Here is a 12,349-nt window from a genome sequence, read left to right on the forward strand (position 1 = left end):
CAGTTAAGTAGATCCTATCTTTAGAAAATTAAAGTATAAACACACACACACACACACACACACTGTATTGCCCAAATAGAGTCTAACAAATGTAAACTATATAATTACATTTTTCCATTTATTTAATTTTATTTAATCAATGTAATTGACTTTAACCAATTCAACCAAATTTTCACATTTTCTAAATGTAACCAAATTTTCAACCAATGTAACCAAAAAATAAAAACAAAAAGACAAGCAATTTCACGTTTTGCATTTTTTCCCCCTGACCGTACCGTGAATTTTGTGTACCGTTACACCCCTAGTAAGGACCAGTAGTCATCGGCCCTGGAACTCTTCATGACTGTAAAGGTGCAGCAATGTTCTTAAACCATTTTTTAGCAATATATTTGTCCTTAACAAATTCAACAATTTATTATTCCACACAGATTATCTTTTTCTATGGTTTTAGATGTACAGCATATATTTGTGTACTCCATGCAAGTTCTCCATTGAATAACACCGGTGTGCATTCATGAGAAGTGTAACAAACCACTCTGCTATTTGCAAGGGAAAAGGGGTGAAATTAAAAGAAAATAAGCAGCAATGCTTTAGCTGTGTGGTGTGGCAGGAATGAGGTGAGGGCCAGTGCGTGCAGATCCTCGCTTTACCTGTGCAGAGCCCCCATGCCGGTCAGATGCCATATATGAGCTCAGGTATGACAGGTTGGTGTGCCGATGAGGCTGAGTGTCCCATGCTCCCCTGTGCTCCGAGCTGACCGTCTTACCCCCACAAAGCACCAAGACCACAGCAAAAAGGGAAAGAGAGAGAGAGAGAGAGAGAGAGAGAGAGAGAGAGAGAGAGAGAGAGAGAGAGAGAGAGAGAGAGAGAGAGAGAGTCGAATGGCCATGCATTGCACATAAACAGCACAAAATAAACAGACAAAGAGGACAGCAGCAGGACAGAGAAGTGTTAGACATGTGAATGTGATGCAAGCAATGTGGTAAGGAGAGTGTAGAGCAAAACACACACACACACACACACACACACACACACACACACACACACACACACACACACAAGCAGAAAAAAAGTTAAAATAACTCCAACTGACATGAAAAGAACAGAAAAGGCATAGGCTAGTGCCATGTGTCTGGACCACCTGCAAGTGAGCTCAAGAGCATTTTCCAAATAATTATGCAAACAGCCAATATTCAGCATGATTCATATCTCCTTTCTGCCATTCTCTCAAGCCAAAAAAAAAAAAAAAAAAGCCCAACAAAACAAAAACCAAAGCTGTGCTTCAGGAAAATTACCCATCTATGCACTCTTGTAGTGTTAGCATTTTCCAAGGCTAAAGCTAGTCTGTTGTACTGCAGGGGGGTTTAAATGGGAGCCTTTGTCTGTTTGGACAAATTGTTCATCCATTTGTGATACGCACAAAGCCCATGGAGACAGAGGACGGCTGCTTATTGTGATGAATAAACACAAGCCAGGAGAACACGGCTTCTATTTCGTCGTCACTCGTAATCTCTTGAATCACACCACTATATTTTGCTTTTCTGAGGGGTTGCATTAAAAAAAAAAAAATATTTCAGTATAATTATGATCAGGGAAGTCAATAACTAACTAGACGAGCAATTCGAGATGCTTCCTGACTATAGGCTCAACTATAGCACTGGGTGCAGTCAGAGATCAGCGTCAGGAGTAGCACCACTCCAACTCAGCCAATGAAGCCCGAGCAGCCCAGCAAATCAGGATGCAGTGGTGCCGCTGGAGGCCGGGGGGTGGGGCTGGAGCTTTTCCAGGATGGAAATTAATTTAGCTCTCCAAGGCTATCTTCCTGATTCCACTGCTCATTGTTTCACTCTCTCTCATCAACTCTCCCTATACCTTCAATGCAGCGCACACCTAACACGGCCCTACAAACTAATATAACTCAGTTTCAAACAAATCTCTTCAAATTTTCAATGGCTTTTTAATATACTACTCTGATGATTTGTACCTGGTTCCGCAGCGGCTGATGTTGTGAAGGTCGTTCTCTGTTGGCGTGGGATTCTCTAGTGATCGCCGAGGCTCCTGAATCCACATGAACTGACCCAACTGGTGTCGGCTAGGAGGCATACAGAAATGCAGGAGAAGTTCAGATGCTACAAGACCAAAATTTACAATTTTAAAAAGATATCAACTAAAAAAGGAACTACAGACCAACTATTAATCAAATTTAAATTGTATTTGTCACATACACATTCATACAGAGTACGACATGTAGTGAAATGCATTTTTTTTTTACGACTGTCCAAATGTAATAGAAATACAATATACAAAATAAAAAACAGAGTAAGGTAAAAAATTAATATAATAAAGTATAATAAAAGATTAGTCTAACTATAAAGAATAAAAATAAGGTTAATATATATTCACACACGCACACACAATATTGCCAAAAGTAAGTCAACTGGTCATAAGTATGGTATGTGATTTTTGACCATTGCATTGCATCCCTCCACTCTTCTGGGAAGATGTTCCACTAGTTTTTGGAGTGTGCTTGTGGATATTTGTGTTAATCAGCCACCATGGTGTTACGAAAGGCATGTACTGATGTAGGTAAGGAGGCCTGGGGTCCAGGCAGCTTTCACATTCATCCCAAAGGTGTTCAATAGGGATGAGATCAGAGCTTTATAGCAGGTTACTCAAGATCTTCCTCTCAAAAGCATCTAAACCAGATCTTCAAGGAGCTCACGTGTGCACAGGGGCATTGCAGTGCTGGAACTAGTTTGGGTTTCCAACTTCAAGGATTGCAAAATGTTATTAGAGCACATCTAAAGACGTCCTGTACAATTGAGTGCAAATCTCTTAAATAGGACCTGACTGACAAAGTAAAGTAGACCAAAAGATCCTCAAAAGCTGGACAGCATGCAGAGATCCAAGGAAATTCAGAAACAAATGAGAAAGAAAGTAATTGGGATCTATCAGTCTGGAAAAGGTTGTAAAGCCATTTCTAAAGCTTTGGGAGCAGTGAGAGCCATTATTCACAAATGGCAAAAACATGGAACAGTGGAGAACCTTTCCAGGAGTGTCCAGCCAATCAAAACTACTCCAAGAGCACAGCGACGACTCATACAAGAGGTCACAAAAGACCCCACAACAACATCCAAAGAGCTGCAGGTCTCACTTCCCTTAGTCAAGGTCAGTGTTCATGACTCCACCATAAGAAAGAGACTAGGCAAAAATGGTCTGCATGGCAAAGTTTCAAGATGAAAACCACTGCTGAGCAAAAAGAACATAAAGGCTCTTCTCAGTTTTGCCAGGAAACATCTTGATGATCCCCAAGATTTTTGGGAAAATACTCTGTGGACTGATGAGACAAAAGTTGAACTTTTTGGAAAGTGTGTGTCCCCCATTACGTCTGGAGTAAAAGTAACCCTTTTTTGCTGCTTTAGGACCTGGAAGACTTGCTGTGATAAATGGAACCATGACTTCTGCTGTTTATCAAAAAATCCTGAAGGAGAATGTCCGGCCATCTGTTTGTAACCTCAAGCTGAAGCAAACTTTTGTTCTGCAGCAGGACAATGATCCAAAACACAACAGCAAGTCCACCTCTGAATGGCTGAAGAAAAACAAAATAAAGACTTTGGAGTGGCCTAGTCAAAGTCCTGACCTGAATCCTATTAAGATGCTGTGGCATGACCTTAAAAAGGCGGTTTATGCTTGAAAACCCTCCAATTTTGTGTTCACTTTTGTTATCTTTTACTTATATTTATATTAGTTTGATGATCTTAAACATTAAAGTGTGACAAATATGCAAAAAAATAAGAAATCAGGAAGGTTAAGAAATCACATACACTAAAAAAAAAAAGAAATTATATTTATATACACACACACACACACACACACAAATGAAACAGAAAGGGATGGAAGTGTGTATGACAAATACTGAGAGTACGAATTAAAATGTTCCAGTGTATTAATACCTGTGATACTTTACAGTAAATACTTACAATCTGTCTGCCAACCCAGTCATATGTGTAGTCGAACGTATATCCTTTCCTTTCGAATAGTTCAGTGAAGAGAGTCCTCAGATACTCATAATCTGGCTTCTCAAAGAAATCTAACCGCCGTACGTAGCGCAAATACGTCGCCATCTCCTCTACAAATATATATTAAAAAAAACATAGGAGAATAATCAATGCACGTTCACAAAACTGACAACCCTGTACATCATTATCATTTTAATAAACCTTAATATCCGTCTGACTATAGTTTCATACAATTGGACTAGAGGTAGCTTAGTGGTTATGATAGTGGTCTTTGGATCAGATGGTTTTAAACTCAAATCCCATCACCACTAAGCTGTAACTGCTGGGCCCATAAGAAAAGCCCTCAACTGCTCATTTGTTTGAATGAGATCATTAAAAGTCGCCCTGAATAAGGCGTCTGCCACATGCTGTAAATGTAAATCTAATACAATAAAACAGTCTGACTGTTCTCTAGAAATCTTCTTAATGCATCTAGTGAACACTTTCAAAATATCAAGAGTTCCATTATTATGCCTTACATAGGGATAGAAGACTTACAGCTTACACTGAACAGGCATAACATTATGACCAGTGAAGTGAATCATACTGATTATCTCTTCATCATGACACCTGTTAGTTGATGGGAAACATTAAACAGCAAGTGAACATTTTGTCATCAAAGTTGATGTGTTAGAAGGAAAAATGGGCGAGCTTAAGGATTTGAGCGAATTTGAAAAGGACCAAATTGTGATGGCTGGACGACCGGGGGCAGAGCATCTCCAAAACTGCAGCTCTTATGGGCTGTTCCCGATCTTTTCCCAGTCTGCAGTGGTCTGTATACATCAAAAGTGCTCCAAGGAAGGAACAGTGGTGAACCAGCAAAAGGGTCATGAGTCAAGGCTCATTGATGGACGTGGGGAGCGAAGGCTGGTCTGTGTGGTTCGATCCAACAGACGAGCTCCTGTAGCTCAAACTGCTGAAAATGTTAATGCTGTTAATGTTTGATGAGTCAGGACTGTTTTGGCAACGAAAGGGGGACCAACACAATATTAGGCAGGTGGTCAAAATGTTATGACTGATCAGTGTATATTAAGTTTACAGAATGCACTTAGAATGTAAATCACTGAGTTCGCACCACCCTTTGAACACTGAGCTATTCCTTTACAGGAATATGCAATTAAATTAAAACCGGTGAGTGATTGTTTTAGCGGTGTGTTTTAGCATTTAGCTCTGATAAAAGTTCAGTCGTACCTGGAAAGTTCTCACAGAGAACCTCAATGGGAGTGTTTCGTTTGGTGTCTCCAATTTTTTGATACCGTTCTTTCAATGTGTCTGCCTGTTGAATACGGAGAAAAGCATTCTGTCTTTATCCCAACAGACTAATGAAAGATACGCCTTAGTCAAGAAAGACAGGAAATAAAGGCCAGGGAAATGATGCCACCAGTCAGACTCACTTTCAGCCCCTGCCACGGGAGACTACCTCTCAAGAAGTACATAAACATGTGGCCAAGTGCTTCCAGGTCATCCCGTCGACTTTGCTCTTAAAAAAAGATGGTTAAAGCAAAGTAAGTGATGATTACATTTAGCACACTGAAATAATACTCAAGGCCGGTGTGTATAAATCCATTCAGCTTTGGAAGTCATGTGTTTGTGTGTGCGTCTGCACGTACCTTTTCCCAAATGTGTGTTGATGGACATGTAACGTGCCGTGCCAGTCAGGCTCTTGTGTTCTCTGTATGGTATGTGTTTTTTTGTCTCTGGGTCGATGTATTCTTTTGCAAGACCAAAGTCAATTATGTGGATGATGTGCTCTTTTTTACTGCCCTGTCGCCCGATTAGGAAGTTTTCCGGCTTGACGTCCCGATAGATGAGGTTTTTTGAGTGAACGTATTCCATCCGAGTTATCTGCACACACAGAAAAACAACCCGAAAAAAATATTTTTAATAGCCAACAATTTACATTTGGTCCACCTGAACTAACTATCAATGCTAAATTTGAGGTTACTGTAGTACGTTTTTCAATTTCATACTAAAATTTACAGGAAAAAAAAAAACTTAGATCATTATGATGATTATGAGCAGGTGCATAGACAAGTGACAGCAAGATCCTCATTTTCGGTTTTTCCCCCTTCATTAACACGTCTGATTCAACTCGTCAGCTGATTAACAGACCCTTCACAAGAAGAATCAGGTGTGTTGGAAAACCATTAAAAAAAATCCACAAGTGGAAATCCACTTGTGCAGTCAGATATGAGTCATGTTGTAAACCTCTCAAAAGGACAGACTTGTTCAGCAGTTAGTGAAAGCCATGCTTACCAGCTGAATTGCAATCATGAGGACAGTCTTCAAGGAGAATGTTCGGTCACACAGGTCAAACAAGTCCTCCAGACTGGGACCTAGCAGCTCCAGAACCATTGCATTATACTTCCCACAGGGGCCAAAGTAGTACACCTGCGGTAACCCTTCCACTAAGAGAACAAAACAGCGAGTTAGTATCTTTTATTCACCAACACAGAGTAAACAATATTAAAAAAGTGAGAATTTGATGGTTTAATTAACAACTTCTCATACAATAAAAACGAAACTCTTTTACGCTCCTGCAACATTATAATTATATATATAAATAAAAAAGCATGTTCTAGAGACTCAGTTTAAAACTCCCTTTCAAATATTGGTCAAGACCAGAGTATAAATCAAGACAAAGCAAAGATTACATGGAGTTACTGATGCAGCTTATGAAAGTATTGGCTGATAGTTGATGATAAGCCACATATCTTGGTTCTGCATTTGCTGCCAGCAGCTCACTTACACAAACACTGAACAAAGTGAAGTGAAGCAGAAAAGAAATCTCTAAAGAAATTAGAAAGGGCAAGTTGAAGGCTGGTAGGAAGGTTGTAGCTCAGTGGTTAAAGCGTTAGACTCTGGATCGGAGGATCATAGGTTCAAATCCCAGCACCACCAAGCTGCTACTGCTGGGCCCTTGAGCAAGGCCCTCAATCCTCAACTGCTCAGTTGTAAGTCGCTCTGTAAAAAGGCGTTTGCAAAATACTATAAATGTAAATGAAAGCAAAGAGGAAACTGGCTTTCAGCTATGGTGCACCAGAAGAAAGAAGCTGCTACGCAACCCGATTCCAAGCTTTCTTTACTATTTCTACTTCGTCATCTCTTTCAGTGAATAACGCAACAGTGCTATCGGGAGGGGATATTAATATTATAATACATCTCCTTTGTCAAATAAAAAATAAATATACAGAAATTTCAGTATGAATTTCACAACAATAATGTAATTACACAGAGATATACAGTATATAAGCACCATTTTCCTTATTCCAAAAGCCTGGAAAATTTACACTTCTCATCCTCATAATCAACTTGAACACTAGATGTGATATAAATATTTCTGTAATAAATAATACCAGAAGAAAAGGTGTAAGAAAAAAGCGATACGCGTGAGTATTGCAATATTGTACTGTTTAGTTTCACAATTTTTTTTTTTTCAATATCAATATTGCATTTAAATTTATATCCCAACCGCTAGTTAGACAGCAGTCTTCTTATCTCTGTACTCAAACAGTGACAGGAAGTACTAGCATAAGGACATGCTACTAATGTTAGTAACCATTTCCTGGGAGAGCTGCTGTAAATACGATTAGGGGTATAACCTCCGGAAGTGATAGCAGCGTTGACTGAATATGTTTTTGTTTGCGTGTTATTTGTTATGTTAAAACGGCATTAAAAAGCTCAGGAACGGCATGTTCAGTTTATGGATACACTTTGTGGCAGACTACGTGTGGACGCGCATATGGTGGTGTGCTCTAAATGACAGATTTCCGCTTATTCCTGAAATAAGAAATATCCCAATATATAGCCTTGCTTACAATATCGCAAAATATTGTATCGCAACCCCTGTATCGTGATACGTATCGGGTCGCCAGATTCTTGCTGATACACCAGGAGCAGTGAACATTAAAAAAAATAATAAACTCCCTTAGTATTAGCTATGTACTTAAATAATTTTTAACTACCAGTCTACAACCATTGATTAAAATACATTGACCCACACCCACTGTAAAAAATAAAGATATTCTATACATATTGATCGACCGAGCCTTCTATCACCAAGATCCGATAAAACGCTGTAGCTCAGCAGCTGAGCTCATATTTGCCCAGGAAATACACACATTTCACTCAGGGATTAAGCATCATCACAGTCCTGAATCAGCTTTGGTTAAATGAAACACTACTGGCTTTTGATCAGGATTGCTGCATTTTGCTTGTAAATTATATACAGTCCAATCAATCATTACTGTGCAGATCACAATAATTGAAAAGACTAAATAAGAAAGATTGCACGGGTTGAAGGAATTGCTCTTATCTTGGTCAGATTCGACCACTGCAACTATGAAATCTTTCAAGGTATTACCTTTCATTATTATGCTGATACACAGCTGTATGCGTCACCAAAACCAGATGACATGACAGAATGTGTAAAATACATTACACAGTTAGTGCTGAGTCCTTCTTAAATCCTACAAGACAGAAGTACTTCTGAGGCCAAAGGCAGCTGGAAATAGGATTTCCAATTCTGTGGCAACTCTTAATGGTTTTTCATTTACATCATACGCAGCAGTAACAGACCTCTGTGTAATTCTCGATGCACGTCTCTCAGTTAAAGCTCATGCAGATAATACAATCAGGTTAGCATTTTTTCCCCCGATTAAAAAATATTGCTAAGCTACAAAATATAATGTTAATACGAGAAAGAAAAAAAAAAAAATACTTAATGCATTTCTTTCACCCGGGCATTAATGACAAGTTTATGGTTAGATTTACGGTTGGATGTTTAACTGCTCCATCTACTGCATTTATATAGTACTGGGGTGCTGGTGGCGCCTCGACAATGTATTGAGCAACTCGGAACAGGATGTATGACCTGTCTAATGCATGTCAAAGGGAGTTGGGACTGATTAAAGGACTTGTCAGGACTGAAATCATTTAGTGGGTAACACATGTTCAAAAACGCTTCAGAAACATGACAGGTACGAGCGGGCCTTTACTCTTAAATGCTGACTCACTGTTTTTCAAATCTCCAACGGCTAGCTGCAGCGACTGCATATCATTGTACTTCAGCATTAATCATGAAAAGAGTTTAGCAGGCTCTCCATGAATCATGGCACGCAGCCTTTGAGGAAAACACAACCCATCCCACACCGGGCTTGAACCTTTCACTCGGCCATGTTTCATGTACATCTAGAAAATGACTGACACTAGAGTGGTAGTTATATTAAGCATGTGTATAAGCATTAAGCTAAATAGGATTAACATTTCCACATCACATTACAGATTTGGTTTGTGCATATTTTAAGTATCAAATAAACGTCGAGAGAAAACAATTAAGTACAAGTCCATTTTAGATGATCCGCTCATGCATGCAATGAAAGCGAGATGGAATCGTTCTCCCATGAGGAAAAATCTCTCTCCCCTGAATATCAAGTATTGGTCTTTAGTGTATTATATCCAATGCTGATCACTGTGTACACAAGGGAAAAATGAGAAAGAGAGAGAGAGAATTTCTCAGCTACAAACAGAAACACACACACAGCCCACTCACTTCCCTCAAAACCACTGCTCACGTATCTGCCATGACTCACTAAAGCAGTGGGAAAAACAAGGAGCAGTGGAGATTAAAGGAGTGGAGACATGGGTGAATAAACAGAAAGGCAAAAGTCCTACACCCGCAGCATGGGAATAACGCGGTTAGACTCTGTGTGCGTGTTTCTCTCGTGTTCGTCCACAGTGCCAGATGGCATGATAAGTCCCTGGGTGTCCAGGCTCCACCCAACACACGTATATGCCGCTAATCACAGATTTAGCACAGTTTGCTAGCTATTGAGTTTCACCAACATTTCAAAGGAAGTATTTGAACAAGTATTGACGCCAGAGTGGTATTCTTATATTTCGGCACTTAGAAACACCAAGATTATTATGCCGTTCTACAAGTCAGTAATGTCGCTGAAAACCTTGGTTTGTTTGCCAACAGACAAATAAGAGAAACTGGTTATTTTTATCCTGCAAATACAAGAAAGCTACTTAAGTGCTACTGAAACACCTACGCTGAAGTCCTGTGGTGTGTGAAGATGGTGAGTTGCTATGTTGTGTTTTGCTGGGACAGGTGAAGAAGAACAACTTTTACAGGGGAGCACTTCTTACCATCCTAGAACATTCTAGATTAATCAGTATACGAACAAAAGCACTGGGACACATGACTTGTCTAGCCATATGTGGATCTTCCCCAAACTTTATTACCACAAAGTTGGAGGCACACAATTCCGTAGGACGTTTTTGGATGTGGTAGAATTAAAATGTGTTTCTTTAACATGAACTAGGAGACCCAAACCTGACAATGCCAGTTCCAGCATGACAATGCCCCTGTGCACAAACCCAGCTCCATGAAGCTATGGTTCATGTGTTGGAGTGGAAGATCTCGAATGGCCCGATATTCAGTAGGGCTCTGACCTCAACCCTACACCGACTCCTCACCCTACATCAGACTTTACTGGAGCCACACTCAAATCTAGTGGAGTTTCTTCTAAAAATAGTGGAGGTTACAGTTACAGCAAATGGGGAATAAATGTGGAACGGAATGTCCAAAATGCACAATCAAATCTTATGCAATGAATAAAATCAAGCCAGGTCTTCAGTAATTGGCCACATCAAACATCTGAATAGGGGAAATGTAACCTTGGCAAAAAAAGCATCTCAGAAAGGACTAAAAGAATGAAAAACACTTATTCATAAACATTGTGCCTAACATTGTAGCTCACTTAACTCCAGGTTTCCCTGTTGTTCACCTGGAGATGCTTTTCTGTTCACCATGGTTGTAAAAAAGTGTTTTGGTTTTTTCTTCAAGGTACTATGACTTTCTAAAGCATTCTGCTGCTAATCTCAAAATAAATAAGATTGTGGTGATTTTAAAAACAGAATTTGGTTGCTTAGACATATTGATTGTCATGCTAGCTTGTCATGATTTAGCTACGTACATGTTCAGACATCTAATCTATGTCTGCTGCATGTAAATAACAGACCTTGTGCTTTTACTTGTTAATGGTAAAACATTCAGCGTAAATGCAAATAGACATTCCCATTAAACTGATTGGCGATTATTTTCTGGTCTATGACTTTTTTTTAAATACTTTATATTTTCGTCCACAGTATAAATGATTTTCATTAAAATATTATAGAATTTGGAAACCAAATCACAACTGCAACATTCCTCAAGAATAACAAACGCAAGAAAATGTAGTGGTGTCACAAACGACTTGCACTTCACAGCAAAGCCACGACAGCAAAACTGAACTTCCTGTGTACAACCTAACTGCAGTGTACTCCGATGCAATCTTCTACTGTTGACCTAAATATGGCACCAAGCAAAACTAACCGCTAGGTTACATCTAACATAGACACACAGCCTGTTAGCAGTTTTGTTGCTTTAGACAGCCGGCAGGGAGAGAGGCCATAGATAAAACAAAAAGAGACTCTTGGTGTTCACACTTGCACGTTACACAAATTCTCCCATTAACACGAGCACTCTATCAGCAGAGTGAGCATGTGTCTCATCAACACATCAACACTGAAGGCTGCTGTTGGCACCTGGACTTGTGTATGTGTGAGTGAGTGAGTGAGTGTGTGTGTGTGTGTTGGGGGGGGGGGGGGTAGCAGCTTAGTAGTTACAGCATAGGACTTTGGATCTAAAGGTGAGATGAGTTCAAATACCAGTCACACCAAAGTGCCACTTCTGGTCCCATGAGCAAGGCCCTTAACCCCATAGCTGCTTAAGTTTATGAATTAGATAAATGTAAGTCGCTCTGGCTAAGGGCATCTGCCAAATGCGTGAAACCGGGAAAAACCCAGGAAAAATCCATAAATTAGCTGCTTCGTTGTTTAAGCCGCGGGTTTCAAAATGTGGGAAAAAAGTAGCGGCTTATAGTCCGAAAAATACATTATATATATATATATATATATATATATATATATATATATATATATATATATATATATATATATATATATATATATATATATATATATATAAATTTGAGAATTTGTGTACGTGTGTTGTTTGCTGAAAAAGAAAGTGTGTGTGAGAAATGAAAGAGAGAGAGAGAGAGAGAAAAAGAGAGAAAGACAGAAGTCAGTCACCTGTGCTGCCCAGAGTTTTGTAAAACCGGTACTCCAGATGCAGCTGTGGTGCCCTCGATTTCACAGGTTCCTGTACAAAAAGGATAAGAACCAACAGAAGGGTTGCACGTTGGTGACGTCATAGATTAACATACAAGATTGCACGATTAAAA

General features: G+C 39.4%; 1 protein-coding gene across 4 annotated transcripts in view; it reads right to left on the reverse strand.

Annotated features, from left to right (window-relative positions):
• LOC310728654 (casein kinase I) overlaps positions 1–12,349 on the reverse strand; it is a 32,759-nt gene that overhangs the window by 4,699 nt on the left and 15,711 nt on the right. For 2 of the 4 annotated variants that reach the window (XM_083546418.1, XM_083546417.1), the window contains exons 4-11: positions 12,198–12,267; positions 6,315–6,466; positions 5,669–5,903; positions 5,453–5,538; positions 5,250–5,334; positions 3,981–4,129; positions 1,985–2,092; positions 651–761 (exon numbers count right to left, since the gene is read on the reverse strand). In XM_083546418.1, the coding sequence (XP_083402544.1) occupies positions 651–761; positions 1,985–2,092; positions 3,981–4,129; positions 5,250–5,334; positions 5,453–5,538; positions 5,669–5,903; positions 6,315–6,466; positions 12,198–12,267 (996 nt within the window). The remainder of the gene's footprint in view (positions 1–650; positions 762–1,984; positions 2,093–3,980; positions 4,130–5,249; positions 5,335–5,452; positions 5,539–5,668; positions 5,904–6,314; positions 6,467–12,197; positions 12,268–12,349) is intronic. The other 2 variants (XM_083546420.1, XM_083546419.1) reach the window with 1 other exon arrangement.

This window comes from Silurus aristotelis (genome assembly GCF_946808225.1).
Source record: "Silurus aristotelis genome assembly, chromosome: 7".
NCBI lineage: Eukaryota > Metazoa > Chordata > Actinopteri > Siluriformes > Siluridae > Silurus > Silurus aristotelis.